The 27,646-nt window shown below is 32.0% G+C and overlaps 4 protein-coding genes across 5 annotated transcripts; 1 reads left to right on the top strand and 3 right to left on the bottom strand.

The window, feature by feature from the left end:
- Window positions 1-4,102: 4,102 nt before the first annotated feature.
- Window positions 4,103-6,147, bottom strand: LOC107629666 (Protein kinase superfamily protein). The gene has a single exon (XM_016332505.3). The coding sequence runs from the start codon at window positions 5,917-5,919 to the stop codon at window positions 4,312-4,314; it is 1,608 nt and encodes a 535-aa protein (XP_016187991.1). The 5' UTR covers window positions 5,920-6,147; the 3' UTR covers window positions 4,103-4,311.
- A 6,815-nt stretch (window positions 6,148-12,962) lies between these two features.
- On the top strand, window positions 12,963-14,454 carry LOC107629664 (acyl-CoA--sterol O-acyltransferase 1-like). Its single transcript, XM_016332503.3, has one exon. The coding sequence runs from the start codon at window positions 13,039-13,041 to the stop codon at window positions 14,200-14,202; it is 1,164 nt and encodes a 387-aa protein (XP_016187989.1). The 5' UTR covers window positions 12,963-13,038; the 3' UTR covers window positions 14,203-14,454.
- On the bottom strand, window positions 14,432-16,526 carry LOC107629665 (Excinuclease ABC, C subunit, N-terminal). The gene is made up of 3 exons (XM_016332504.3): window positions 16,243-16,526; window positions 15,558-15,664; window positions 14,432-14,859 (listed from the first exon to the last, which is right to left on the bottom strand). Exons 1-3 carry the CDS (start codon window positions 16,446-16,448, stop codon window positions 14,666-14,668), a joined length of 507 nt encoding a protein of 168 aa, XP_016187990.1. The 5' UTR covers window positions 16,449-16,526; the 3' UTR covers window positions 14,432-14,665.
- A 573-nt stretch (window positions 16,527-17,099) lies between these two features.
- On the bottom strand, window positions 17,100-20,179 carry PPH (pheophytinase). 2 transcript variants are annotated; one of them, XM_016332501.3, is made up of 6 exons: window positions 19,902-20,179; window positions 18,956-19,685; window positions 18,637-18,863; window positions 18,367-18,558; window positions 18,103-18,259; window positions 17,100-17,511 (listed from the first exon to the last, which is right to left on the bottom strand). In XM_016332501.3, exons 2-6 carry the CDS (start codon window positions 19,667-19,669, stop codon window positions 17,254-17,256), a joined length of 1,548 nt encoding a protein of 515 aa, XP_016187987.1. In that variant the 5' UTR covers window positions 19,670-19,685; window positions 19,902-20,179; the 3' UTR covers window positions 17,100-17,253. The 2 variants fall into 2 exon arrangements, with proteins under 2 accessions (XP_016187987.1, XP_016187988.1); XM_016332502.3 differs by having other exon boundaries at window positions 18,956-19,690; window positions 19,902-20,163.
- Between the last annotated feature and the right edge of the window lie 7,467 nt (window positions 20,180-27,646).

The following is a 27,646-nucleotide window of genomic DNA, read 5'->3' as shown; positions in this document are numbered from 1 at the left end:
AACATAGCCGAGCCTACAACTTCCATTCTCCACACTTCACTGACAATTCTCTTGACATCCTCTTCTCCACACCAACGTTCCTGGTATTTAAACCGCCTTTTACTATGCCAGGATTGAGGTTCGGTTTCCATCAAAATTGGAGCATGATCCGAGCCTGACTCTATGAGCCTGTGCACCACTGCATTCGGAAACTTCAACTTCCATTCCATCCCAACTAAATAGCGGTCAAGCCTCTCCTTCACCAAATCCTCTCCTTGTCTTCGATTTGTCCACGTGAAAGGGTGCCCCACCATTCCAATATCCACCAATTCGTTACTGTCAATAAAATTAGTGAATGTTGCAATGGTGGTTGCTGATTTTTGGCCTCCACCCTCCTTTTCCGCTTGGCTTGTTATAGCATTAAAATCGCCTGCAATTACCACTTTTCCTTCCATGTGTTGGCTCATTGTTATAAGCTCCTCAAACTGTAAGGATCGAATTTGTTCTGAACAACTCAAATGGACACCAATGAACGCCCATACCTCACTGCTTCCGACTTCTTTAATTTCGGCTGCCACAAAAACTTCTCCACTGCTAATAATTTGAACACTGATGCTGTCCTTCCAAGCTAGCACAAGTCCTCCTGCCACTCCTGCCGGGTTAACAATATGCCAGTTTTAATTACATTTTTATCGTGTCAAAAACATTTAATTTAACGAAATATATTGAGATATATTCGTTGATGGTCTAAAATAAATAAAAATATTTGTGTAATACTTATTATTAAAATTGAACTAATTACAAATTTAAAAATTGATATTAAAACTCAATTAAAAACCTTTAAAAAAATAAAAATTTAATTATAAATTTTTAAAAAAAATATAAAACTTAACATAATAATTTAACCAAATAAATTTTATCTCTATTAATGTTAGTGATGAAAGTGACAAGAATAGAAAATGAAATTTTAAATTTGTATCCCAACTTATTAACAAGATACTAAATGCATATATTTTTTATATATTGTTAGTTGTACTAATTAAACAAACAGTGAATATGCGATAAGATATTCATGTTATTTTATTAATGATAAGGGTAACCAAACACAGCTTTAGAATCATGAAATTTCAACATCTATTAAAAAATATTCCCACCACTTTTCTGCAACATAGCTGTCTCTGTTACCTAAGCATTTGCAAATTGGTATAATAATTGAAATTAATTACAATATTCTCCAAAACCACTAACTACAACAACATATGACGAATTGAAACTTTGCAAGCACCTTAGTGTAAGTGTGTGTGGGTCAATTAGTCACACCACTAATATGGAAATGGTGTCCCCTCTCTTAATACTTTTGTCATTGTCTCTTTGTTCTTTTGCTATAAACTTATCTCAATGGGGAATTGGCATATTAATCCACGCCATAATTTTCTGATGGAAAAACTTGACAGCTTTGAAAATGATATTTGGCTTGATTGGAATATGAGCCTAAGTCTACGCCTCCAAAAGATATAAAAAAAAATGAAATTTCCCCAACTTTATTAAACAAGTCTTTTTCTTTGATAAATACTATAATATATAACTCAAAACGTGTGTAGAGATTCATGATCCTTATTGTTTCATTTAACTTAGATGGGAATTTTGACTACTACAGGATGTTGGTCATGCATGCACACCATACTTGAATGTAGACTGAATCAAACAATGGTAATATAAAATACTTTTTCATTTTTTTAATTTTATTTTATTTAGGGTATTTTTTTCGAAAATAATTTTGATGTTGGGTTAAAAATGATATTTTTTAGGATTATGAGTTATTAGAATATTAATTTTATTAGAATATTAATTTTAAATATGACACTATTTGATTTAGGGTGTAAAATACAAAATTAAAAAATAAAATTTTTTTAAACTGAAATCAAACATTTTAATTTCTATTTTATAAAAAAAAATAAAAAATAAAAAATTCAAATTGAAACTATCGATTTTTTCTTTAAATTAAAATTTTAAAAACTGAAATTAAATTTTAAAATTTTTTTTTAGAAAATACAAAATTTAAAAATTTGAAATTAGACCCTTTAATTTTACTATCTGCTAAATGGCTCCCATATTTTAAAGAAACACACAAAAAAAGACAATATACTTAAAATCTCACGTTTTGGCCTTGTATTAATTTTTTTTGCTTACTTTTTCATCTTTTTTATTTTGGTTAGGATGTGTGTTGTTGGTTGATGTTTTATTTTAAAATTTTGTTAAAAAAATTATTTTTTATTTTTACTTCTCAATTTTTTTTCACAAAACAAAAAAAAAATTACAAATGAAAATAGAAAATAAAAACATAAAAATAAATGTATGTTTTCTTATTTTTTTATTTATTTATAAATTAATATATTTGGATATAAACTAAGCATTATTCTCCACATACAAGTCATTTTTCGATATAAGTCTATACAAGTCATTTATATTCACGCGCGCACGTTTTTTTATGCCGTTATTGCACGTTATTTTTCTCTTTCGTTATCGTCGTCACCAACATTACCACCTCCTCCTCCTCTTCCTCCTTTTTTTCATTAGAATTTCTTCTCCTCCTTTCTTTTTCTCATTCTCCTCTATCATCAGTTATCTTGTTGTTAAAAATAATAAATAATTCAAGTTCAGATTGTCAATTGAACCAGAACGAAATTGATTATTGTTTTGAATCCAATTATGTGGCTGGGGTATGGCTCAATTCTAGTTAATGTTTTCGTTAGTAGTTTATGATTCTTTAGGTGAATAATATTTTTGTTTGTAAAAATTGTTGTTCATCTTTGATTGTTTGAATTGAATGTAATGTAAAAGTTTTGCATTAGAGAAAATATTTTTCTGTATTTGCAGTAAATTTAGGTGTAACACGGAAATATTTGGGTGTAACACGAAAATATTTTCGGTGTTTGTGTGCTGATAAGTTCTGCATAATTCAAAACTCTTTTTCTTTCTCTTCCTCATCTTCTGCTGCTTCTTCTTCTTCTTTTTCATCATCATTATCATCATATTTTTTTTCTTATTCATCTCAAGTTTTTTCTTGTTTTACTCTCTTAATAAGAAAAAAAAATCAAACAAAGAAGAAGATGAAACACATAATGATACAAAATTACTTGGAAGAGAATGAATTTACATTCATTTAACTAAAAAAAAAAAGAAATAAGAAAAAAAAGAAGAAGAAGAAAATGCAGCATTAGAAGAAACATTTTTCTATATTTGAACAAATTTGGGTATAACACGAAGATATTTGAGTGTATTATTTAAGAATTTTCGGTGTATGTATGCTGATAAGTTCTGCATAATTCAAAACTCTTTCTATTCCTCCTCCTCATCTTTTGCTGCTTTTTTTTTTTATTCATCATTTTCTTTTTGTTTTACCTTCTCAAGTTTCTTCTTGTTTTACTCTCTTAACAAAAATAAAAACAAAATAATCAAACAAAGAAGAAGAAGAAACACATAATGTTGCAAATTATTTAGAAGATGATGAACTTACATTCATTCAACTAAAAGAAAGAAAGAAATAAAGAAAAAAAATGCAGGATTAGAGGAAACATTTTTCTGTATTTGCAGCAAATTTGGATGTAACACGAAGATATTTAAGCATATTGTTTAAGAATTTTCAGTATATGTATGCTGATAAATTTTGCATAATTCAAAACTCTTCTTCTTCCTCCTCTTCATCTTCTAATACTTCTACTTCTTTATCTTCTTATTTCATATTCTTATAATTTTTTTTGGGAGAAAAAAATAAAACAAAGAAAAAAAATGCATAATGTTGTAAAATCAATAAAAAGAAAAAGGGGAAAAAAATGCATCAATAACAACGGTAATCAAAAAAATAATAATGAAGATGAAACACGCGAAAAAAATAAAAAAGAGAAATACAAAGAAAAAAGAGAAGAAGAAGGAAGAGGAGGAAGAGAAAGAATGCAGAATAAAAAGAGAAACAACATGATTTGCACGGGCGTTATGTAAGTAGATTTTGTTGGGGATAAGTTGTATGTGTAGCAGCACTCATAAATTAAATACACCAAATGTGTTGGCTTTTTATATTTTGGCTAAGAAGAAGGAAAAGAAGAATGTGATCATGAAGAAGAGGTTTGGCAACAGAAAGATTATTGAAAAGCTTCAAGGGGACATCAGCAATGTGCCCTTCAATCCAAATTACATTACAACATGAAGAGGGATCATTTCTGAAATCCACAAAAATAAAATAATGAAAACTAACAACAAAATCTACATACATGATCTTTCAATCAAGAAAGAAACTTACAAATCCTAAGCATCTCTGACTCCAACCAATCATAACTAAACAGCCTCAGCAGCAAGAGAATTCAAATTAGAACAAGAAGCACCATTATCATCACCACCAACAATTTGGCCTTTACTCAAATCCAATACATCCTTATAAGTACCACAAGGCTTATAAAAGTTTCTTCCTTTTGTGAAATACCTTCCACTTCCAAACCTTGAGCTTGAAGAAGAAACTTGTTCAGCAGATTTAGAACTTGAACTATGCTCCAAAACACCATTACCATTACCATCAGCATCTCTTAGAAACTCAGGCTCCTCAGTTGTAGCCATAAGATCCATCAAGTTACTACTAAATCCCAAATCAGAATAGACCCTCCTTGAATACCTCATTGCAGATTTAGACAACCTCTCATCCAAGAAATCAAGTTCCAATCTTGAACTCATTTTGTCTTTCTCATTATTATTATTAGAATCATTTCTTGTTGCTGCTTCAACTGGCCTTCCCATAGTCTCAACCATCATGCAAGGATTATTGAAACCATTCCATGAATGAAGAGGAACCAATTTACACAAACCATTGAGCCAATTCACAATCTCACTCATGGAAGGCCTTCTCTCCCTACAATTCCTAACACACTTTGCAGCAATCAAAGCCAATTGCTTCCTCACAATAGGATCCTTAGGAGGAGCAATCCTTGGATCATAAACACTCATAAGCTTCCCTTTCTTTATCAATGGAATGGCCCAATCCACAATAGAAGGTGGTGAATATGTTACATCAATGGCTTTCCTTCCACTAATAATCTCAAGCAACAAAATCCCAAAACTAAAGACATCATTTTTAGTGCTCAAATTATCAGGAGTAACATAACAAGGATCAAGGTACCCCATTGTGCCAGCTGGTGGAGTTGACCTTAGTCTATAATCATCAACATGGCACATAAGAGCCAAACCAAAATCACCTAACCTTGCATTGAAGTTTCTATCAATCAGAACATTTGCTGATTTAATATCTCTGTGGATCACAGGTGGTGTTGATGAATGAAGGGTATCAATTGCCTTTGCAGTTTGCAATGCCAAACGAACCCTTCTTCCCCAATTCGGAAGCTTGTTGTTATTGTTATTATTAGAAGAAGAAGAAGAATGAAGAACATCATAGAGTGTTCCATTGCTCATGAACTCAACAACCAGAAGCCTGTCCTGTGAATCATTTGTGAAACCAACCAGGTTCACCAGCCTCGGGCTCTGGATTTTGGACAAGATATCGATCTCGTTGTCAACCTCGTTGTTGCTGATGATGAACTCTGGTGCAGATGCAGAGGAAGAAGAAGAAGAAACCATTGGCGATGGTTTTGGAGGTAAATTATGATGATGGGGTCTTGATGGTCTTTTCACTGCCACAGGACGGCCACGTACAACAGCTTTATAGACATAACCATGGCTTCCTTTGCCGAGGAGCTTGCGCTCTGAGAAGCCATTGGTGGCAGCTTCAAGGTCACTGTAATGGAAGTGTTGGATCTTGATGGGTTTTTCTTTTTCTTTGTTGTTCTGTTTCTTTGAGGTGGTGGTGGTGGAAGAAGAAGAAGAAGAAGGTGATGGTGTGAGTGAATTGGAGGTTGAAACTGCGGATTCAGCTCTGCAAGAGAAACTGAGGTACCCCATCAATCAAAGTTTCAAGCTTTTGGTGTGAATCAATGAAGGGGTGGAAGAGAAAGAAGCTGATACAACACAACACAACAATGGCTTCCGCTTTGGGCTGCGTGTTAAGGATGTCTTTTTATTCTTTTTCTTTTTTAATATTTTTTTATCCTTAAAAATAATTAAATAATTTTCTACTACTAATGGGGTCAAATAATCTTACACTCTAATTAACACGAATGTAAGAAAACATGAAATTACGGCCGCTAGTGCAATAGATTTTTAATATAGAAAATTTTTATTAAAATATGAATGTTTGCTATGATATATTTATTGAAAAAATAAAAAATTAACGAAAATTAAGTTTAGTCAAAGGCAAATGGAATCTGAATAGAGATTTAATTTTTATGCATTATCTATGAAAATATATTTTATATAAATACGTAATTACATAGTATTTTGAATTTATAAAAATAATTATATTATACTCATTACATGAATTATCACTAAAAAGTAAATTTTAGTAAAATCTATAAAAGCATTTATTTTAAAAAATTTATTTGATTTTTATATATAAACAGAGAAAAATGAGAAATATTAATTAATTTATTTTCAAAAATACAGAAAAAAAAAGTAACGTTTATACAATTTATTTAAATTAAAATGTTAAAAGTTAATTTTCAGTTCACATAAGCTTAATTATACATTTATGCTTCAACAATCGGTTAGGACTGGAAGAAATGTTGTTGAATGTTGATTACTTGATGCTGTCGGGGCAGATAATTAATGATTTGTTTAATGTTGTGTTTATGGGATAACACAATGTGCAGCGGTTTGTTCCTTCATTAATTAAATGGAGTTTTGTTTGGTGAGGTTCTCTCTCTCTCTCTCTCTCTCTCTCGTTAGAAAGTAGAGACAGATATGATGATAGGAATGAAAAAGCAGAAGAAAAAAGAGGCCCTACTTTTTGGAAGGATCCCATAAATGGTTGGAAGGTGCTTTTTTTGTGTGTATTAATACTGATAAACAACTACTATTATTAACAAGGATAAAATAATGTTTTACTATCTGGACAAAATTTATTTAAAAAATATATATATTTAAACAAATTTGTAGTTGAGGTCAAATAATGAAATCATTAAGAGGGGCTAACTTGAAAGAGCAAAATGCAATTAAGAAGATTCACGGATTGGATTAAATTTTCAACTTTGAATTAAATTGAAGGAACCACCCGAAACTTGATCTCACCTGTGACATACATGCACTTTTTTAGGAAATGCATTTGATAGTAATTACTACTTATTACTGAATGTATGCACATACTTGACTTGACTACACTCACAATTCACTTTTCCACATGTTTGACTCAACTGTGTTTTCCTACTCTAACCAAGTCTCTTTTTTTGTTTTTTTCCTGAGGGGTATCTTTGGTAATTTAAGGGGGAGAAAATATTACTTATGCTTTGACACATTGGAGGCTAACTTTTTTTTAGATATTGATCAAATTTTGGTGCAACACTCCCTTATTGAATTTTATGAATAGTACGTATGTGGAGAGTGCATTGTCAATATACAGGTGTACTCTGCTATTTCTAGAATTTGAAAGAACATCATAAAATCTAATAATTAAATATTATATTAAAATTTGATCAATATCTACAAAAATTATGCGTATATTAAAGGTTAATTTTTTATATTAAGATATTATTGGTAATTTTTGCTAATATTACAATATTTTAGTATAATACAGTGATATAAAATTATACCAGATATGAAAAAATCATGAATAATAATTTTAAATAAGACAAAAATTATAAATCACGATTTCAAATAAGATAAAAAGTGATCTGAAAATTGTGAGCACAATTTTAATTATAAAAAAAATGGTAATTTATAAAATTATAAATCACGTTTTTTTGTTATACAAATCAGTATTCACTGTTTGTGTTAAATTAGACTCATATTAATATATTACACAACTTCATTCATCATATAAAAAATAGTTAGCATATATATTGAAAGCTAGGCTAACACACACACACACAAAAAGATATATATATATATATATATATATATATATATATATATATATATATATATATATATATATAAAAGAAGATAAATTTCAATTAATACTATCAATATTACATTTTTATTCTTTTTCTTAAAATTATATTATTATTTGGGTCAAATTAAAAAATAAATTATTAGAAGTAAAATGATAAATGAAAAAACATTTTAAAATTTGAATATTTGCAAACCAAACAAATATTATGAAAGAAGAGAATAATAAACTTTTTAAACCTAAAATTATACGTGATTTTTAGTCATTCCAACGAAATTAGAAAGTAATCATAAACTCAAACGAGAATCGCACAAAATACAAAACACATACAATACTCCATGCTCAAAGGAAATATACATAAAATTAGTCATTAAATTATTGGTTCAATCTTTTTAAAAGTACAATCACATTTCTTTTTATTAAGACGGGACTAAAACACCCAAACAAAACTAAAACATTAGAAAACGGATTACAAAAATTCCTCTACAATCATCAGCAATGATATATTTAAATGTGAGTAAAATATCTACAAATTTGGAGGGGATCTAAGGCCTTCTCTGCCCAACTAATCTAAAGCTGCCCTCTCTATAGATAATTTAGATATGGCTAAAAATTAACGTTTCGCACTCTATGATTAAAGAAATGTTTCTAAAGAGAGGATTAATTTATTGTAAATTTAAATTTTATTTAAAAATTTATTATTAGTTAATAAATTACAGTATATATAAGATAAAATTTAAAATTCTAACACTTATTTAATCAGACGAGTAAACTAACCTAAATCAGTTCTAATTATTAAGTTTATAATTTCATGCTGGAAAAAATATATATAACGTGTTCTTGATTTTGGGTCATGAAAAATGTACATACCCGTGTGGTGAAGCTGGGCCCCAACAAGAGAGATAGGAACAAATTGAAGGAACCCTAATCCAAATAGGTTAGTGGGTATTCGCCACTTTTGGAAGCCCAAATGAGTAATTTGTGGGCACTGCAGTCTGCACCTTACCATGCACGAAAGCCACCCATCAACCTACCCTATCTTATTCTCCCACCTGTCCCATGTGCCACGTGGCTATTCCATCAACCACCCACCACAAAAAAATGCATTTTGCTAATTTTGGGTTTTGTAAAGTTTGCATGTGTTTTTCAATTTTTTTTTAAGTTCTGATAGTTATGTTTGGTAAAATAAAATAAGAGTGATTTTTAATAAATATAAGTTGTAATAATTTTATTTGGTAAATTGTTTTAAAGTTTAAAATAATTTTAATAAACATAAATATGATAAATAATAATAATAAATTTAAATATTTATAAAATTATATCAAGATATTTTAATTTTGAAATGTATAAATTAATTTTGAAAAAAAAAATTATAAGTGCTTTAAAAAATATCCTATCATTTAAAAGCTAAAAACACAAAACACTGACAAAGAAACATTTGTATACTACCAATTAAGAGTTGTTTTTTTTGTTGGTCATTAAGAGTTGTTTGATCTATATTCAGTTCTAGTCAATTTGTTTGTATACTAATGCTAGTGAAAAACTTTGAGATATTATCAAATCTTTGACCTTCCTGGGTGTTTTTTTTTTTGGACTAGGAGGCCCTTTGCATTGTGTGTTAAGGCTTGGAGGACAAATGGAGCTTAACTTGTTGGGCCAGTAATCAGTTAGTTGTGTTTGACAAAAAAAAAAAAAAACAGCCACTAAGGTCTAGCTGAGATGACATATTAACATGTCTTTTTGTCAATGAGCCTTGGCTCTAATGACATTTCTCCCCCCTCCCCACCTCAAGGTCTAGAGTTCAAATCCTAGAGAATGCAATTGAAAAAAAATGTGATAAAATATGTGAGGAGTGTATGAATATATTGTGTACCTAAAATTGGGGGTTGTTCAATCTACGACAAAAAAAAAAAAAACATATCTTTCAATATGCATTCGAATTTAAATCTTGACTATGCTAGGTGGTGGATAAAAATCCTTAAAAATGTTGAGTGTGTAAATGTATTGTATGTGTGAGTTTATGATGCAAGGACCTAAAATTAGAGACGGTTCAATTTATCTACCAAAAAAAAAACAAAAAAAAAAACCATGTACAGTTGTACACTCAGTTTAGGTATATGAATGTGTAGTGTACTAACATATAATGTGTAGGATTAGAAGTTGTTTAATAAAACCCATCCTCCTGAATAAAAAAAATGTTAAAATTTGCATTATAATTTTTAAAATTTTTTTATTTTTAATTTGTATCTAATCTCTAAAACGCTCCTCTTATTAGAATTTTTAAAGACGAGATAGATATTATACAAAAATGTTATTTGTATACTAAATTAATTATAAAGATCAGTCATTAATATATTTATATATAAATACATATTATTTAATTTATCTTCAACGTATATTTATTCAACATATATTTTATAATAGTAACTGATTTTGATATACACCTAGCATGATTGATGTTACATTATATATTAATCATTATAAAAGTTTTCAATGGCCTAAACAATGGGGTTGAATCTATGACTTTTTAAAATTTTATTTTAACTTCAAAATACGGAGTCTACGAAAGTAATTATAAAGGAGACAAATTACTTTTGCCTCATAACAAACACATCAGAAACAGAACAGAGAAGAAAAAAGTATAAAATTATATATCCTGGTTCAACCACCTTATACAATGTGGCCTACATCCAATCTCCACTATAACTATGGTAGAATTTTCACTGTCTTTTCAAAGAGTTACATTAACCAATTTCTTAAGATTCTTCCTAATTCTATCCGAGACAAATCAAACTTCTAACCAAACTTGATTTGGTTCGGTCACTTCCTAGACTATTAACACTAAGTGCTCACCCAACTTAACAAATGATAGATTTCAGATATAAGAAACAAAACAGAACATAATTACAAAGAGATTGACATAATTTTTAGCTTTTCTCCAAGTTAATTCTCTTTACCTTTTCTCTCAATAGTTTTTTCTAAATTCTCACATTTATACTTTTTTCATTAATTAAAACAAAGAAAGATAAACTAAAGAACCAGAATAATTAATAGAAAAATATGAAAGAGAAGAATTAAAACAGCTTGAAAGCTATAAGCATAACCCGATTTTAGAACTCTCTAATGTTGTCTTCCATCTTGGCAGAATGCCCTCTTTAACGTAGGTGCATTGTTTCCAAAATTTCATATTTAAGTGATACGAGTGCTGAGTAGATTTAGATTTATGAGTTGTCTCTCCTTGCCTCAATATTCGGCTAGTTACTCTTTTATGTATGGGATAACGTCTCTAAAACTTGATTAGAGGTAAGAGTCAACACTTTGAATCTTGAACCAGCTGAGTTCTTCTTCTCCCAAGAAATTGAAGCAGAAAATTAGGGTTGAAAATCAGATATGAGAAGAGAGATGGACAGCAACGGTGACTTGATCAAAAAACTTTCAATGTGTTAGCCAAATTCACACTCTTAATCTTATGCTTTGGTCCCAAATTATATTCTCGGCCTTTAATTTGCAGAAAAAAAAAATCTTCATTTTCTTTTTCTTATTCTAATTGTAATTACTTCTTTAAAGTAGCTTCAACAAATTATTGTGTGTGCACAAGAATAATTATTTTGCTTATTTTTTTTTTTAAACATCCTTGATTTAAGAATTTGATTTGAGCTAGTCTCCAATCTTTTACTTTTTTTTTTCTCCTTTTTCTCTTTGGTGCTTAATGAAAAAGTGAAACACTTCTTCATATAGGTTTAAACCAATTCTAAACTTGCTTATTTGTTTGTGAAATTTAACAATGTTGAATATAGTGCAAATTCCAATCTATTTGCCCAAAAACTAGCAGCATTAGGTCTTTTTTCAATGTCTTTGATGGGCCAAGAAAATAAGCACCTAATTACTTTGCTTAGGTCTAAAGTTTAGCCCAATATTTTACTACATTAATACTTATTATGACCTACATAATAAAACACACTTTAAATAATTTTGGACGTTTAATCCAACTAAATATAATATGTTTGTCATAACAAAAAATATGATTATTATTTTTTAAACTCAACACACTGATACAATTTTAAAGTATAATAATGGTAAAAATGTTATATAATCTAAAATTAAAGGAGGCAACATAGAATTTTACTACCAACTTAAAAGGGTAATGTCCCATAATCACGTAAACTTCCAATGAAATGATAATTATCAATTCTTCATGTGAATATAGCATTAAATAAATCGGTGTTACCCGTTACGTATTGTTTCAATGTTTCTACTTAAAAGTAAAAATCTTGGCGCTATAAAAGGGGTGGGGAGTGGGGACCTTGCATAACGCATCCTTTAAACTTTAAAGTAGGTCTATGGGATTCTACGGCTACTTGCCCCTGTTTTTACTCTAGTATTGCATATTTGCATATCACCAATTCACCCACCACGCTCAACAAAATAAAAATGAACCGTGATACAATCTAACAGTTTTTTCATATTGGAAAGTTGTTTGAGTTTTTAATTACCAGTCCAAAATTCTAACAATCCACACTTTCTGGTCAACGCACAGACAGATTTTTTGGTTTCCATGTGTTACATCACAGGATAATGTAATCTCAGCATAAATCTTCTACAAAGATAATGAAAAATTAAACTAAGTTCTAGACCAAAAAAAAAAAAAAACTAAGTTATTATGTAAACCACCGCCAAAAAATGCAACTCCAAGTCATAGGTTCTTAATTTATCATTAAATTTCGAGGAGTGCTAGGAGACCAGTAACTTTTATGATTTGTAGCCATCAAATAGCCATCAATGATGATTTTAATAGTATGAGATTGATATGAGATTTCATCCAATGGCTCACTTTTTTTGCTGGTTACATGCTGGCCAAAATTTAATAAAGCTGCTGGTCCCCTAAACTTTTCCTTAAATTTCCCCAAACACATGGCAAATTGGCAATATCATATTCATATGTCAATGCTACCTTATTTTGTGTGTGGCTTTCTCAAGGTCCACCTTTGATTTTGAGGTATAATTCCAAAGTCTCGTTAATTGTCGAGTCTTAACCAATCTTTAAGGATTGTTCTCACGAATTAGATTCTTAAGCAGTTATGGAGGGTGATATTATCATGGTCATCAAGGTGAACATTTCAGTTGTGATATCTTTATGCTATTGTTATTGGATTGGTAGATCAATCTCTGCAGGAACAAGAAGACTTCTCTTTTTAGCTCCTATCATATGCTTCTTCCTCTTCATCCCTTTCAACTTCTCAAGTGTGCACTTGAGAGGCAACACTGGATTCTTCTTTGCATGGCTTGGAACCTTCAAACTCATTCTCTTTGCCTTCAACAAAGGTCCCTTGTCCTCTGATCCATCAATTTCTTTAGGACGTTTTGTAGCTTCTGCTTCCCTTCCTATCAAGATCCAACAGAATCAACCACACATCAGATCCAAAACCTCTCAAGATGGCAAAACCCCACCACCTCCAGATCCATCAAAACATTCCAAAAGTTCACATTTTGTGACCAATCCATCTTCAGAAACGCCAAAAACCAATGGCCAGAGCAAAGAAAAGACATCTCCTACCAACCCCAGCAAAGGTCACACCCCACTTATACCATATGCAATAAAGGCCATTCTTTTGGCTTCTTTGGTGAAACTGTATGATTACAGTGATCAGATCCACCCAAAAGTCATTTTTGGCATGTACTGTTTCCATATTTACTTCATGTTAGAGCTTCTGTTAGCTACTTTTGCTGCACTGGCTAGAACCATGGGGATGGAGCTGGAGCCACAATTCAATAATCCACTACTCTCCACTTCACTCCAGGACTTCTGGGGCAGAAGGTGGAACCTCATGGTCACCAGCATTTTACGCCCGGCAGTTTACCAGCCGTCATTGAAAGCCACAATGAATGTGGTTGGTCCCAGCTGGGCTCCATTGCCAGCAGTTTTTGCAACTTTTGTGGTATCAGGGATAATGCATGAGCTGATTTTATACTATATGGGGAGGATGCCACCCACCTTGAGGATGATGGAGTTCTTTGTCCTTCATGGATTGTGTTTGATGGTGGAGATTGTGTTAAAGAAGACACTTGGATCCACGCGGCGGTTGCCGAGATTGGTGTCCGGACTGTTGACCTTTGGATTTGTTTCTGCCACCAGCTTTTGGTTGTTCCTGCCTGAGTTCGTCCGCTGTCACATTGATGTCATGGCGTTTGAGGATTATGCTGCCTTGGGAGCATTTCTCAAGAATCTCAGTGCTGCATTCTGAGTTCTCTTTGATGATTTGAGCATTGTTTGAACCTCAGAACAAAAAGGAGTTTTTATAGTTCTCCCCCAACTAAATGACAAGTATTTCATGTTGTTGCTAACACCATGAACGAGAATAGTGTATCATTTTGAATTGAACTAAAAATTTTACATGCTCCATATGATTCTGTTTTTATATTTGGCATATGAATCAATCTATAAATTGGAGTCTTGATTAAAACTAATGAAAATTGAAGGGAAAAGTTCAAATGTATTTGACAAATATCATACTTTGATTACACGTATGATCTTAATATTTGCTATAAGAGGATAAGCTTCCTCAAGATAATACATTATGGATAACTTCTGCTACAACAATGAATCAATGCCTATAGTACAGTTGATATTAAATATTTGGCCTAGGTTTTGCCATTTTTTCAATTTTTTGTTATTAATTCATTAAAATACATAGAATGGAGGTCGAATCACGATGGATCTAAATGCCAGTTAATTTCTAAGTGAGAGCAGTCGAGTGAGCCTTTCACTCTATTTAAAGCTGCTTGCCTGTGTTGCAGCAACGGACGTGAGGGATCTTCAATCTGTTTGGAGCTGCTGCCACCTTGACTTTTGCGGGGAGATTTCCTTGAGAAATCTTTCCATTTTGATTCAAACACACAAGCTACAATGATGAAGGAACACAGTACAAAATACATTAACTGTAAAGACATGAGAAACTACCAATGCTGCAAAGATCTTTGCAGCTTAAACATAACAAGATGAGACAATTATCTTCGTCAATGATGGTCTAAGAGAAAGAGAAAAACAAGTCACAGAATAACACTAAAGTGTAGACATCATTTTCATCTTATTTGCCAGAACTCAGCTAGAACCAATTATTTCAACAACAACAAAAACAACAAAGCATGATCCCGCCAACTAGGGTAAGTTGGTTACATGGATCAAACGATAACATTACACCTTGTCTTGGATCATGTTTGTAGTATCCCATTTATGCTCAAATCTCCTTTTAAATTTCTTTATAATCTAGGATAGATTACTACAGCTGGGAAAACATCCCCTTTAGCAATAAAAACACATTATTTGTATTTGTCAAAATCATTGCATCAAACCACCATATCACATTACACCATTGCAAGAACAGATGAGCAAAATTTGACTGATTTGCTCACTCTTTACAGTTTCTACTCTCTAAAAGCCAATAGTGGCAGAAACTTGCAACATCTTTCAACAATTTATCAATTATCTTACTCCGGAAATATGTTGGGCTTAAAGTTATAACCATGAAAAGAAATCATGCAGTGTCTTGGCAACTGGTATAAACAAAAGCACATGAAAAGTACAAATGTATTAATATACCTTCACTCCGGTCTGCAAAACCACAAATGAGGCATGCACAAATCCATGGCCTTCCAGCACGGGATGCTTTTGCACCACCCTTAAGCTTGCCGTTATGCTGCTTCAATCTACACCAATTAAGATAAGCACAAATTAAATATCTACTCCCTCAACTCCATGGCAAGTTGCAGACAACAGCATTACAAAATAAAGGGCAATAACAGAAACAACTTCATGAAAAGAACAAAATTTAAATTAAAATGCAAAAGCAAGTCAATGGCAAACAGGAAAGTAACAATTTATGCAGCTTTAGTCTGACTGAAAATTAAGTATTCTAAACCAAGCATAGTACTTTTACCATACCAATACCATGAAAATCTGAATTCATTGTATACAATACAGAGAGGCATTGAAGTTTCCATAGCATAATACAAGTTTACAACATGAGTATATTGAGTTTCCTTGATATCCAATCTAACCCCAGGCCCCAACACTAATCTCTGATTAATTTAATGAGAAAAAATAGAAACAAGGTTACATAAGCATGATCAATTTCAAAAATACAAGTATGATTGAGGGATAAAAATTAACAAAAGCAAAACTTTGAGGTCCCAGGTGAACGGATCAGAATCTGATTACAAGTAAATAGAATTTGGGAGCTACATCTATAACGATGCAGCTCAGTAGAAGGTGAAATTGGAGTTACCGGCGAGGGAAATTGGTTGTGACCCCAACGTAGGTTTTGATTGGGTGGTTGGTGGAGAGGATCAGATAAACGCACCAAGACTCCGATTTTGGTTCGGAATTGAAATTCAGGTGTGATGTGGAAGCAGTAGGGGGTGAGGATTTGGATAAATTAGGGTTTACATTTGGGCGTTTGATGGAGCGAAATGCCCCCGATATCGTTCTCATTCTCTACTCTCCATTACATTGCGTATCCTTCGTATTTGTTCTTTCATGCTTTTTCTCCCAACCGTTGAAGACAACTACTTCCAACTTTTTAAATAGAAACCTTTAAAGTGGATTCTCATTTTTTTTATTTGAATAAATTATCATTTTTTCGGGGAGAAAATGATATTTTCAAAAAATTATATTTTAATCCAGTAATTTCATTTTGATAAAATAAATTACTTTCTTTTTTATAAAATAGAAAATAATTTATGTATTTAATCTAATTTTTTTAGAATATTTAAAAATACATATAAAAGAAAAAACACTTACCATAAAATTATCAAGAGCTATTTTTTAAGAAATTTAAGAAAAATCCAAATTTGATAGCTTAAAATATTTTTAAATAATTTTATCAAATTGAAATTATTTTTTGAGTCAGTTTATCAAATTAAAATAATTTCTTATATTAGAAGATCCTTTTATCGAACATTAAATTTTTGAAGCCAAAATAATATTTTATTCTTTTATTTGTTGAAAATAAATTGATAAACGTTCTCCAATAAAGGATTCCATTTTTAATGTTTTAAACCATATACTAATTACTAGCAAATTAATGTCGTGTGCATTGTTGTTGCTTCATAGTTCTACGATTATGTATGAACACGTAAACCATTTTCGACTAAATCACTCTAATCACTATAGTGTGCTATGCCATACCATAGCAAACTGATTCTACAATAAGTCAATTGCACTTGTTTCATTTTCTTTATACACAAAATATACAATTTTTTCCTTATCTTCTCAAGAGGGCATAATTGATCATACATCATTGTTGTGACTTGGCTGCCAAATTCCTTAACTTGGAGCCTGAATTGATGTAAGATATTAGCCTGTCCCACAAGGAAACTGTGGACCCAAAATATCTTACCATCACTGATTTTTTTGAACCTTCTCTGATGTATTCCAACTCCCTAGCAATGGCATTAGTATGTTTCTTGCTGTCTAGCTCATCAAGCAGTGGCAATGAGAGAGAGCCACTGGACTCAAGGTGTCTGATCCAACCCCTTAGTAAGAAATTTATCACCTGCACACAATGATATGATCTGAATGACCAATGCTACAATAATAATCTTGGACGAGAATTTCAGAATGAACTCAAGTGGTATAACACTAACTCAAAGTCGAATAATCAAACTTTTTATTGGGTAAGACACCGAGCCGCGCAAAAAGCGAGTCGAGATGCCTCACTACTCATAGGTTGGTGTAGGGGTCAACTTAACAATATAATAGGGCAATATTGTAGGTACATTTACATGTCCCCAAGACCCCAACTATTCAAACATGGATCCATCATTGGTGTAACTGACTGAATTCATGTTGAAAGTGTCAATAAACATGAGACATTTTTGTGAAAACAAAATTCTAGCAATGCTTTTTACTCTCTTAACCTCTCTTTTATTTTAATCTATTTGTGTATGTTAAGCATTTGCCATGAAGGGGAGCGTTGGAGAAGGGTTGGGTTGTCTCTGTGTGGCCTCAAAGCTACGGATTCAAGCCACGGAATCTAATTATTAGGTTAGACGGTTTACATTACACCCTTGGGGATGCACTTTTAAGCATTTGCCATAACAGTCACATGGAACTAGAAAATGAGGAAGGGATGCTAGTTGCATACCTCAGGGACTTCATCATGAGGGCAGTGACCGGCGGGGCTGATCTGATAGTATGGAGCTTCAGGCACTTGTTTCTTCACTTGCACTCCCCATATTGGCTTCACCCATGGATCTTCTTTCCCATACATCAGGCATATCGGCACATCGTTTTCTCTACATCTACATTGCAAACAACACTCAAAATCCTCAAGGTTTGAACCATAAATCATAAATGCCACAGCAGTATTCAAATTCTTAATGCTATAATTGTTTTAGTATTCTGCTACCTAGATAAAGCTTCAGCAAAAGATATTTCAGCCTGAGGAGCAAACATGATTGAAGCAAACGATGCTGCGGCAGCAGGGTGCCTTGTGGTTTCAATTATGCGCGAAAACACATTATCTACATTTGTCGAATGATCTGCATAAACCTGATTAAGCACCTGAGCAATGCTTGCAGGGTCACTAATTTTCTCCCACCTAAAGGTCAAAACAGAACGTTTTATAAGAAACATGCCTTTTCAAAGAGACAAATGAATAACATTGAATGAAACTTACACCAATTCTGTGAACCTCCTTATACTAGAAGGTAGAGGAAATGTTCCTGCCCATGGAAACAATTTCGCTATCCGTGGATTCTTGATTGGATTAGGAAGAAACCCCCAAAAAGGTGTTGCATTAAGCAATGTGACACCCTTCACCAAATGAGGGTTTCGTGCTGCGAAATACAATGCAACATATCCTCCTAGTGAGTTCCCCACAATATAAACAGGCTCCCGGATCACCTGCCGAAAACCAAAAACACAGTCATTCCACTAAAAATCAATAAATTTTTCAAAGTTAGTAGTTGCAACCAATCTAAGACAATGTCATTTACCTCTTCAATGAAGTATCTAACTTGATCTTGCCACAAATCAGCAGAGTAAACAAGCTTAGTTGCCCAAGGTTCAGCTTCTTCTCCAAAACCCCATGAAGAAGTACTATCCCTATCCATATCCCTTTCACCTTCCTTAATCTTAGGGGCAGGATCTTCAAAAGCAAGGGACATTCCTTGGCCTAGAAAATCCAATGCCCACACTTTATTATCACGCCCCAAATCCTTAAGCTGTTTCTCATAATGGAAAGAACCAACACCAAAACCAGGAAGAAAAAGAACATTAGGTGAACCAATGTTTTCACAACCAGCTTTCTCATAGTGTACATTAAGTTTAGGTTTCCATTGCCAGAAACAACTACTTATAGGAGCACCAAATTCACCATTTGAACCATCTGGTAACCCTGGAACTAGAATCTTAGAAGCAGCATGTTCATCAATCCCTGCAATTTCATCTTCACTACCAATCACATAGCCATCAGAAGTTCCACTATAAACCCTGAAACTCTTCAATCTTCTGGACTCTTCTGGAACACTTAGTGACCTATCATGAAATCTCATGGAATCACTTCTGGGTACGGTGTTGGAACAAGAAATTCCATGATTTACAAAGCTTGGAAACCATGATTGGCGTGAATTGAAGTTCTTTTCAACCAATTTCCACTTTGTCTGCACCACTTGGCAGCATGGTGTGGAACCATAACAGAGAATTTCCATACCCAAAATCTCAAATCTGCACTAACAAGCCATAGCAAGTGAACTCAGTAGAAATTCAACAAAAACTTTTGTGATCATCATATAAAGATTTCAACTTTAACAGCATACATATTTAATTAAACTTAATTATAATTCCAGTGAAAGAGACTATCTCAGCTGCTATTAAAAGCTTTAAATAGTGGAAAATTGAAAACGAAAAACAATAAATTAGTAGCAGTAGTAGTAGTTGTACCTTTTAATTTAATGAAGAAGGTAGCATGAGAATCTTCTTCTCCTTCCGGAAAAACTGGGAAAGTTCAGTGAGGTATTTTAATTAGAAAGATTCAGTTGAGTCAATGGGTTTATTTATTCGTTGCTTGCAAGGCTCTTCTTCTTTTACAAGCCAATTAAAAAAGAAAACAAAAAAGAAAATAGAGAATGGAGAAGGGTCCGAAAATTGGGAAAGATGCAAGACGTAGAGAAAGACAAGATGACACCTAATGAAACACGTGTTCGACATCCACCACCACTATCGAGGGACCGAATCTACCTACTTCTTTATCTCACACTTTTAACACGTGCCAACTTATATTTTTTCTCCTTTTTTTTCTTTCTTTTATATATTTACTTAAGTGCTAACAAATTTTAGATTTATACTAAAATTAATCGTCAAAATCAACTAATAACACGAAAAATTTATTTAAGTATCACTAAATTATAAAAAAATACTTTTTATTTTTTATTATATTTAGCAAAATTGAGTATGGAAAAATTATATCATTTGAGCGTTAACCATGTTAACAAAAGCTAATATAAACGTTAAAAAATTTATTAACAAAATCTTTCTAATTATTATTATTATTATTATTATTATTATTATTATTTATACTTTTTAACTATTATAATTTTGATCTTTGATTGAAGAATAAATATCTATTTTAAATTATGAATAACTTAAACATTAATAAAATTGACCACGAATAATTTAAATAAATTTTATATCTATTAATATTTAATTTTATTAGACATTTTTAACCAATCGTTAATTTAAATAGATGCAATTAGTCTCTTTAATATTGATAATTGGTCATAAATGTCTAATAAAACTAAACATGGATGGATATAAAATTTATTTAAATTATTACAATTAATTGTGGACATCTAAATTATTTATAATTAGAAATGAGTATTTATTCAAAAATCTTTTCCGATCCAGTAGCATAAAATATTACATGTAAGCAAACAGGATTTTTTATTTTTATAAATTAAATAAATATAATAATTATTAAAATAAATAATTTAAAAAATATTTACCAAAAGATTTCTCTTATCTTGTTTATATTGTAAACTAGAGAATTTTGTATGTATATAAGGGTAAACGAGATAAGACAGATGTATGCGACATGTGTTTATCTCGTTTACACTGTAAATAAGATATATGTATTTTTTTTTAAAAAAATTTAAAAATAATAAAAAATATTAATAATATCAATAATCCAAACTTTTGGCATGCAATTAGTACATAAAAAAATGAGTAAAAGAGATTAAAATTAATATGTTTGATCAATTTTAATTCATTTTAAATGATAGAGATTAATACGTTTACTTAAGAATCATTAAACTTTCCACTATTAATACGGTTACTGTTTAAAAATTTAAAATATAATTTAAATACACGTGATTTATTTAATGATCCAGTTAATTCATATATCACTACTCTATTGGTATATAATATAAAATTTTTTTTACTTAAATTATATTTCAAAATTTTTATGTACTCTCATGTAATAAATAAAATTTATATGTACTCCCGTACAATAAAAAAAGTATGTAAATATAGAAGAAACAAATATATTAATAATATATAGTTAAAAATATATTTGTAATTGCTCATTATTAATAATGTACTAAAAATATATTTGTAATTACCTATTATTAATAGTGGACAACATATTTTTATTTAGGAAAGTTTTAGAAACATTAACTTTATGTTGGACTTATTCTCGACTCTTTGTATACTGAAATTTGTGGAATAATAAGGTAATGTGCAATAGAACGACTAGGGTTGTATGATTGATTATTAGCTTATGCTTTTGAAATTGTTTATTCTGTAAAAAATAATTATATTATTTGGTGGGATGCCTTTACTTTATGGGGATATTTTGTAGAACTTTTTTGAATTTCTGATGTCATTAATGTCTTGATTGCTTCTACTTCAATTGGATGTTTTGTTGAAATTTTGAAAAAAAAAAAAAGGTCATATTATTGAAGCTTAAATGGTTAGCACTTTGCGACAATGTTTTCAATTCATCATTCATGCAGCTCTTTATTATTCATATTCACTCACTCCTTTTATTTTTTTTATGGGAGTACATATAAATTTTATTTATTGCATAAGAATACATCAAAATTTAAAACATAATTTAAATAAAAAAAAATTTCATATTATATACCAATAGAGTAGTGACATGAATTAATTGGGTCATTAAATAAATTAGGTGTATTTAAATTATATTTTAAATTTTTAAATATTAGGTAGTTAAAAACGAGATAATCATATTAATAGTGGACAATTTAATGATTTCTAAATAAACGTGTTAACTTTTATCATTTAAAATAGACTAAAATTAATCAAAAATATCAATTTTAATTTTTTCTACCAATTTTTTTATGTATTAATTACATGACAAAAATTTGGATTATTAATATTATTAATATTTTTTATTATTTTTATTTTTTTTAAAAAATACATATATCTCGTTTACAAGGTTGGAGAGAATCGAATAGAGGAGGAGTATCTGTGGCTGCAATTGTTGGGATGGGAGGGGTAGGAAAGACCACTCTTGCTCAGGTTTTATACAGTGACACAAAGGTGAGGAACCATTTTCAGTTAAGATCATGGGCCTCTATTTCGGAGACATATGATGTGTCTGAAATAACCGAAAAAGTTTTTTATTCCTTGACTTTGTCACATTCAAATATCATAGACTTGAATGTACTCCAAATCAAACTCAAAAAGAGATTTTCGGGACAAAAATTTCTACTTGTTTTAGATGGGTTTTGGAATAAAAACTTTTTTGATTGGACATTTTTCAAATGACTTTTATATTATGAAGCTGGAGAAGTAGAATTATTGTCACCACACAGTCAAACCGTTACAATGGCGATTCGTGCTGATTTAACTCATTCTCTATTGCTTCTATGGCGTGATGATGCTTGGAAGTTATTCTCAACTCATACTTTCAAGTGTGGGAACTCAGATGAGAGTTCTGTATTAGCAGAGATTGGCCAGAAAATATTGAAAAAATACAATGGCCTCCCTCTAGCTGTAAAAGTATTGGAGAATTTTCTACGTTCTAAAGATGATGCAGAGGAATGGAAAAGAATATCCAATAATCAGATATGGGAGTTAAAGTGCTAGAAGTAGCATACTTCCTACTTTGAAATTGAGTTATAGTTATTTTCTGGCGCAGTTGAAGCGATGCTTTACCTTTTGCTCCATCTTTCTCAAAGGCTATGAAGTCAAAAAATGGAACTTGATTTATTTATGAGTGAATTAAATTTTGTAGGTACTCTCTTTAGTATTAATTTTAAATTTAAATTATATATATTAATTGAGATATAATTTTTAACTGACAAAATTTTTAAATTTTTTATGTATTCTCTTAAATATTAAATTTTAAATTTAAATTATATATATTAATACTCAAGAGAGTACATCAAAAATTAAAAAATTTGAAGTATTATTTGAATTGATTTAGTGTAAATTCTAGTAAAAAATTGTCAGTAGATAGAGGTCAGTGAATAGAAGAAGCAATGTGTTAATAGTGGATAGTTAAATTAATAGTGGACCGTCCAAAAATTATATTTAAAATGGACAGTTTATCTTTTCTATTATTTAAAATGGACGGTTTATCTTTTCTATTATTTAAAGACGTCTATCTTTTCTATTATTTGAAACGTTTTATTTTTAAGAATTTGATCCAATTTAAATTATTAATATTTTTTATTATTTTTAAAAATTATATTTAATTATTTATAAATGTATACAGTAAACGAGATAAATAAATATAATATAAATTAATAAATAAGCTATAAATTATTTATTTTGGTAATTAAAATAATCAAATTATTTATTTAAAAAAATAATCCAACAAATTTTAGGTTTATACTAAAATTAATCAACAAAATCAACTAGTAATACGAAGAATTTATTCAAGTATCACTAATATATAAGAAAATATTTTTTATTTTTTAGTATATTTAACAAAATTTTAATAGTAAAAATAAAATAAAACTATAATTTATATTTTTTTAAAGATTTTTTATATTTTAAAAAAAAGATATCTTTAACATTATAAGTAAACAAATATTTTTTTGTTGTCATACTCAAATATAATTGTTAAATAAAAAAACACTTTTACATAAAATATCTAAAAATAAAATTATTTTTTTTAAATCTTAAAAAAATCACTTAAAATATTTTTTGTTAAAAATGTATTCAAATAAATTTAAAATACATATTAAAATATAAAATATATATTAAAAATAAGTTAAATAATATATGTATATATAAATACATAATGACTAATTTTAATATATAAATAATATTTTTTAAAAAATTAAATATCAATTTTAATTCACTATAAATATGTCGGAGAAATATGAGAAGTTTCTTTTTATTGGTGAATTTTTTCGTGTTTTCAAAATTTTGTTCGGACTTATTTAAAAGTAGAAATAGAATGAAGTAGAATCTACTTCTTTATTTTTTAATCTTATGAGTAAATATTAGATATTTTTTATTTATTTTTTGGGTGAGAAGTTTATTTATTTATTTTTTTTCATTTTAAAATCTGCCAGTGAAAATTATTTTCAACATGGAAAAGTAGATCAATTTTTTTTTTGGTCTTAAAAGCATATCAACTTTTTTTTTTCAAGTGGATTAAATAGTTTTTACTTCTAAATATTATCCATGCATTACACACTCACACACATTGTATGAATATATTTTTTTTTGTAAAACTTGAATGAATTATGCTATATATATACTAAAATCAACCACTAAAATTATCAGTATAAAATACATATTAGAATACAAATTGTTACGATGGGTAACCGGAGATTATTGGGCTGGACTCGCTGGGTTGGCCCAATCGTCTGTGGAGGGAAGCTTTCGGGCGGATTGGTGTCTTCAGGGCCTCCTTCCGACTTGTGAATACTAGTGAATGGGGGTGGTACCTGCAAAGACACTCCGATGCCTAAGTCAGCAAGGGCGTAAGCAGGTCTAGAGAGTATTGGAACTTAGAGATACCTGAGAGGTGTCAGTGTATTTATAGGGGTGAGCCAATAACCACCGTTGGAGTAGTGCCACCTTTTTAGGTGGATAACCGTCCCTTTTATCTAGGGGAAGTTGAGATATGGTACCTGGAAGTGGGTAGAGAGATTTTAGGGGCAGTTACTCATTTGAATAAGTGTTTATCTGCCAGCTAATCCTCGTCCCCGACTTCTTTAGGGTAAGTCGTGGTAAGAACCGACTTCGTAGAGAAGAGGTCGGTGCTAGGTGAGGCTCAACCCTTCGGATTGGGCCTTTTATTTGTACCTGGGCCTTATCGTTGGGTCAGGGTATGAACAGTGCCCCTACTCGAGCCCAATTTCTTTTAAGAGTTTGGGTTCGAGTATTCTACTCGGGGACGTAGCCGACTTGGGAGGGAACCGACGTATTTGTTTGGAACCGACGTGACTTTTGTGACTTTTGATTTTTCACAGTTACGTCTAATCAAACGTCGCGTCTGTTAGAGGTTCGCGTAGGTATTGATTACCTTGGTAACGGTGCACCCATTAATGACTTCCCCGTTTTTACCATTATGCCCCTAACGTGTTTATAAATACTTTCCCTCTCTTTCATTGTTTCGTTTCTGCGATTTTTCAAATTTCCTCTTCACCTGTTCGTGCTGCACTCTTGCGTTTGAAGGCTTTCATCTCCTCCAACCTTTTTCAGATAAAGGTTAGATTTTTCTTCTTCTCCTTTTGCAACATGCTTTCGGTTTGCATGCTTTTATTTTTCGGATGGATAGGTTGATTCGTAGGTTTCTGTTTGATTCCGTACTTCCCCCTTAGAGACCATGTTTTTTATTTTCTTTTCTTTTTCCTTTGTAGGTTTTACCAAAACCCTTTTTAAAAGAAAGAAAATGTCTTTTGTTGAAAGTCTTGCTCAGTGGGTCGATGTTACGGTCTTGGAGGAGGAACCTTTGGTTGACACTGATTTTCTTACTGATCTTCGCACTCGCCACCGGCTCTGCACCTCTGATGAGGATGAGCCGAAGTATGAACTACTTGCCCCGGGTCCAGAAGACCGGGTCTGTTTTGGGAGGGCTTCGGAGGCAGCCCCTCATTTCTTTTTTATGTATGAGAGCATGCTTACCCGCCTGGGCGTTTTCCTTCCTTTTTCTGACTTTGAGATGGATGTTTTACGCCACTGCCGTGTTGCACCTACTCAGCTTCATCCCAATTCCTGGGGTTTTCTGAAAATTTATCAATTTGTCAGCCATGCTTTGGACTTTCCGACTTCCTTGAGGATTTTCTTTTTTCTTTTTCATATGACTAAGCCCTTCAGTGGGCAAAATAATAAGCAACAATGGGTGTCCTTCCGGGCTATACAAGGTCGGAGGGTCTTCACCCTTTTTGATGAATCTTTCCATGACTTCAAAAATTATTTTTTCAAAGTGCAAGCTGTAGAAGGTCACCACCCCTTTTTCCTGGATGAGACTTCTTCCCCTCGCTTCCCTCTGTATTGGTTGGAGGCCTCCCCCTGTGAGAAATATGGTCTGGATGACCTGGATGAGGTGGAGGCTGCCATTGTGGGGTTCCTCCGAGAAGTATGGGGGAGGGCCCCATATCTGGATACTAAAAAATTTCTCCAAGGGTCCCCGACCTTTGTTCAGACACAATTAGGTAGCTTTTATTTGTTTTATTGGATTTCCAACTTGTCTGACTATCTTTTTCCGACTTGTCTAACCTTTTGGCTACTACTTGCTTTTACAGAGATGGCGAGGAGGAATTCGAATGAGTCTTACCAAAGGGTCCAGGAAGCCAGGGCGAGGTCCCGGGCTAGAACTGGTGGTGCCAGGGCAGTTATCTCTCCCCCTCCTCCTCCTCGAAATTTGGGGACTCCTTCTGAACCTATTGTTATCTCTTCTCCTGCTCCTTCTCAGCCGTCTCCTCCCCTCCGATCCTCCCCTGAGCCTGAAAGGAAGAAGCGCAAGGCTTTAGAGCCTAGTTCTTCTTTCGAGGGTGAAGCCAAGATGGATGCCCCTGAATTTATCTGGAAGTACATCTATCCTCATGCCCGTATAGGCTTGGATGATGTTTCTGTCCGGAACCACCTCACTATTCTGGCTCAGGAGAGTATCAGGGCGGCGGCGGTGTACACCAAGTTTCTTGATATTTTCGAGAAGACTCCTCTTAGCTCTCTTGGTTCGTCCTCGAGGGCTAAAGAGTTGGAGGAGAGACTTCTTTTATATCAAGAACATGAGAAGAAGTTGAAGGAGGAGGTCGCCAAACTAGAGGAGGAGAGGAAGGGTCTCCAGGAGAGGGAGAGCAAGTTGCAGGCCCAGTGCAACATGGAAGTCGGTTTAAGGCTGAAGGCGCAGGAGAGCTATTCAAGCCTTTTTGAGGACCTTGTGGGTGTGAAAAAAGATCTGCTGAATGCTCGGACTACCTATGTCGAGTTGGAGGACTCTATTGCCGAGGGATCTGAGGAGGCTTGGAGGATTTTTAAGGAGCAAGTCGGAGTTATTGCTCCTGGCTTGGATCTCTCTCCTTTAGATCCTGATAAGGTCGTCATTGATGGTGCTATAGTGTCTCCTCCTGCCCCCCAAGTTGTTTCCGAGTCAGACTTGAAGACTCGGGGGCAGAGGATTATTGAGTCCCCTCCTCGCTCAAAGGATGCTCCGAGCTCTTCAAAGGTTCCTCCGACTTCCTCTCCATCTCCTATGGATG

This window comes from Arachis ipaensis, chromosome B3 (assembly GCF_059453495.1).
Source record: "Arachis ipaensis isolate K30076 ecotype BB chromosome B3, ASM5945349v1, whole genome shotgun sequence".
Classification (NCBI taxonomy): Eukaryota; Viridiplantae; Streptophyta; class Magnoliopsida; order Fabales; family Fabaceae; genus Arachis; species Arachis ipaensis.
The sequence above is the reverse complement of the archived record's forward strand: the minus strand, read 5'-3'. Positions and strand labels throughout refer to the sequence as shown.

What these genes read in the sequence shown, in the direction of transcription:
- LOC107629666 (XM_016332505.3), bottom strand. Translation starts at nt 5,919, where the DNA reads ATGGGGTACCTCAGTTTCTCTTGCAGAGCTGAATCCGCAGTTTCAACC.
- LOC107629664 (XM_016332503.3), top strand. Translation starts at nt 13,039, where the DNA reads ATGGAGGGTGATATTATCATGGTCATCAAGGTGAACATTTCAGTTGTG.
- LOC107629665 (XM_016332504.3), bottom strand. Translation starts at nt 16,448, where the DNA reads ATGAGAACGATATCGGGGGCATTTCGCTCCATCAAACGCCCAAATGTA. An exon ending in ACAACCAATTTCCCTCGCCG is followed by an intron (nt 15,665 to 16,242) that starts GTAACTCCAATT and finishes TAATTGGTGTAG; the next exon opens with ATTGAAGCAGCATAACGGCA. An exon ending in TTTTGCAGACCGGAGTGAAG is followed by an intron (nt 14,860 to 15,557) that starts GTATATTAATAC and finishes TCATCATTGTAG; the next exon opens with CTTGTGTGTTTGAATCAAAA.
- PPH (XM_016332501.3), bottom strand. Translation starts at nt 19,669, where the DNA reads ATGGAAATTCTCTGTTATGGTTCCACACCATGCTGCCAAGTGGTGCAG. An exon ending in AGGAGGTTCACAGAATTGGT is followed by an intron (nt 18,559 to 18,636) that starts GTAAGTTTCATT and finishes TTTGACCTTTAG; the next exon opens with GTGGGAGAAAATTAGTGACC. An exon ending in TTTGCTGAAGCTTTATCTAG is followed by an intron (nt 18,260 to 18,366) that starts GTAGCAGAATAC and finishes TTTGCAATGTAG; the next exon opens with ATGTAGAGAAAACGATGTGC.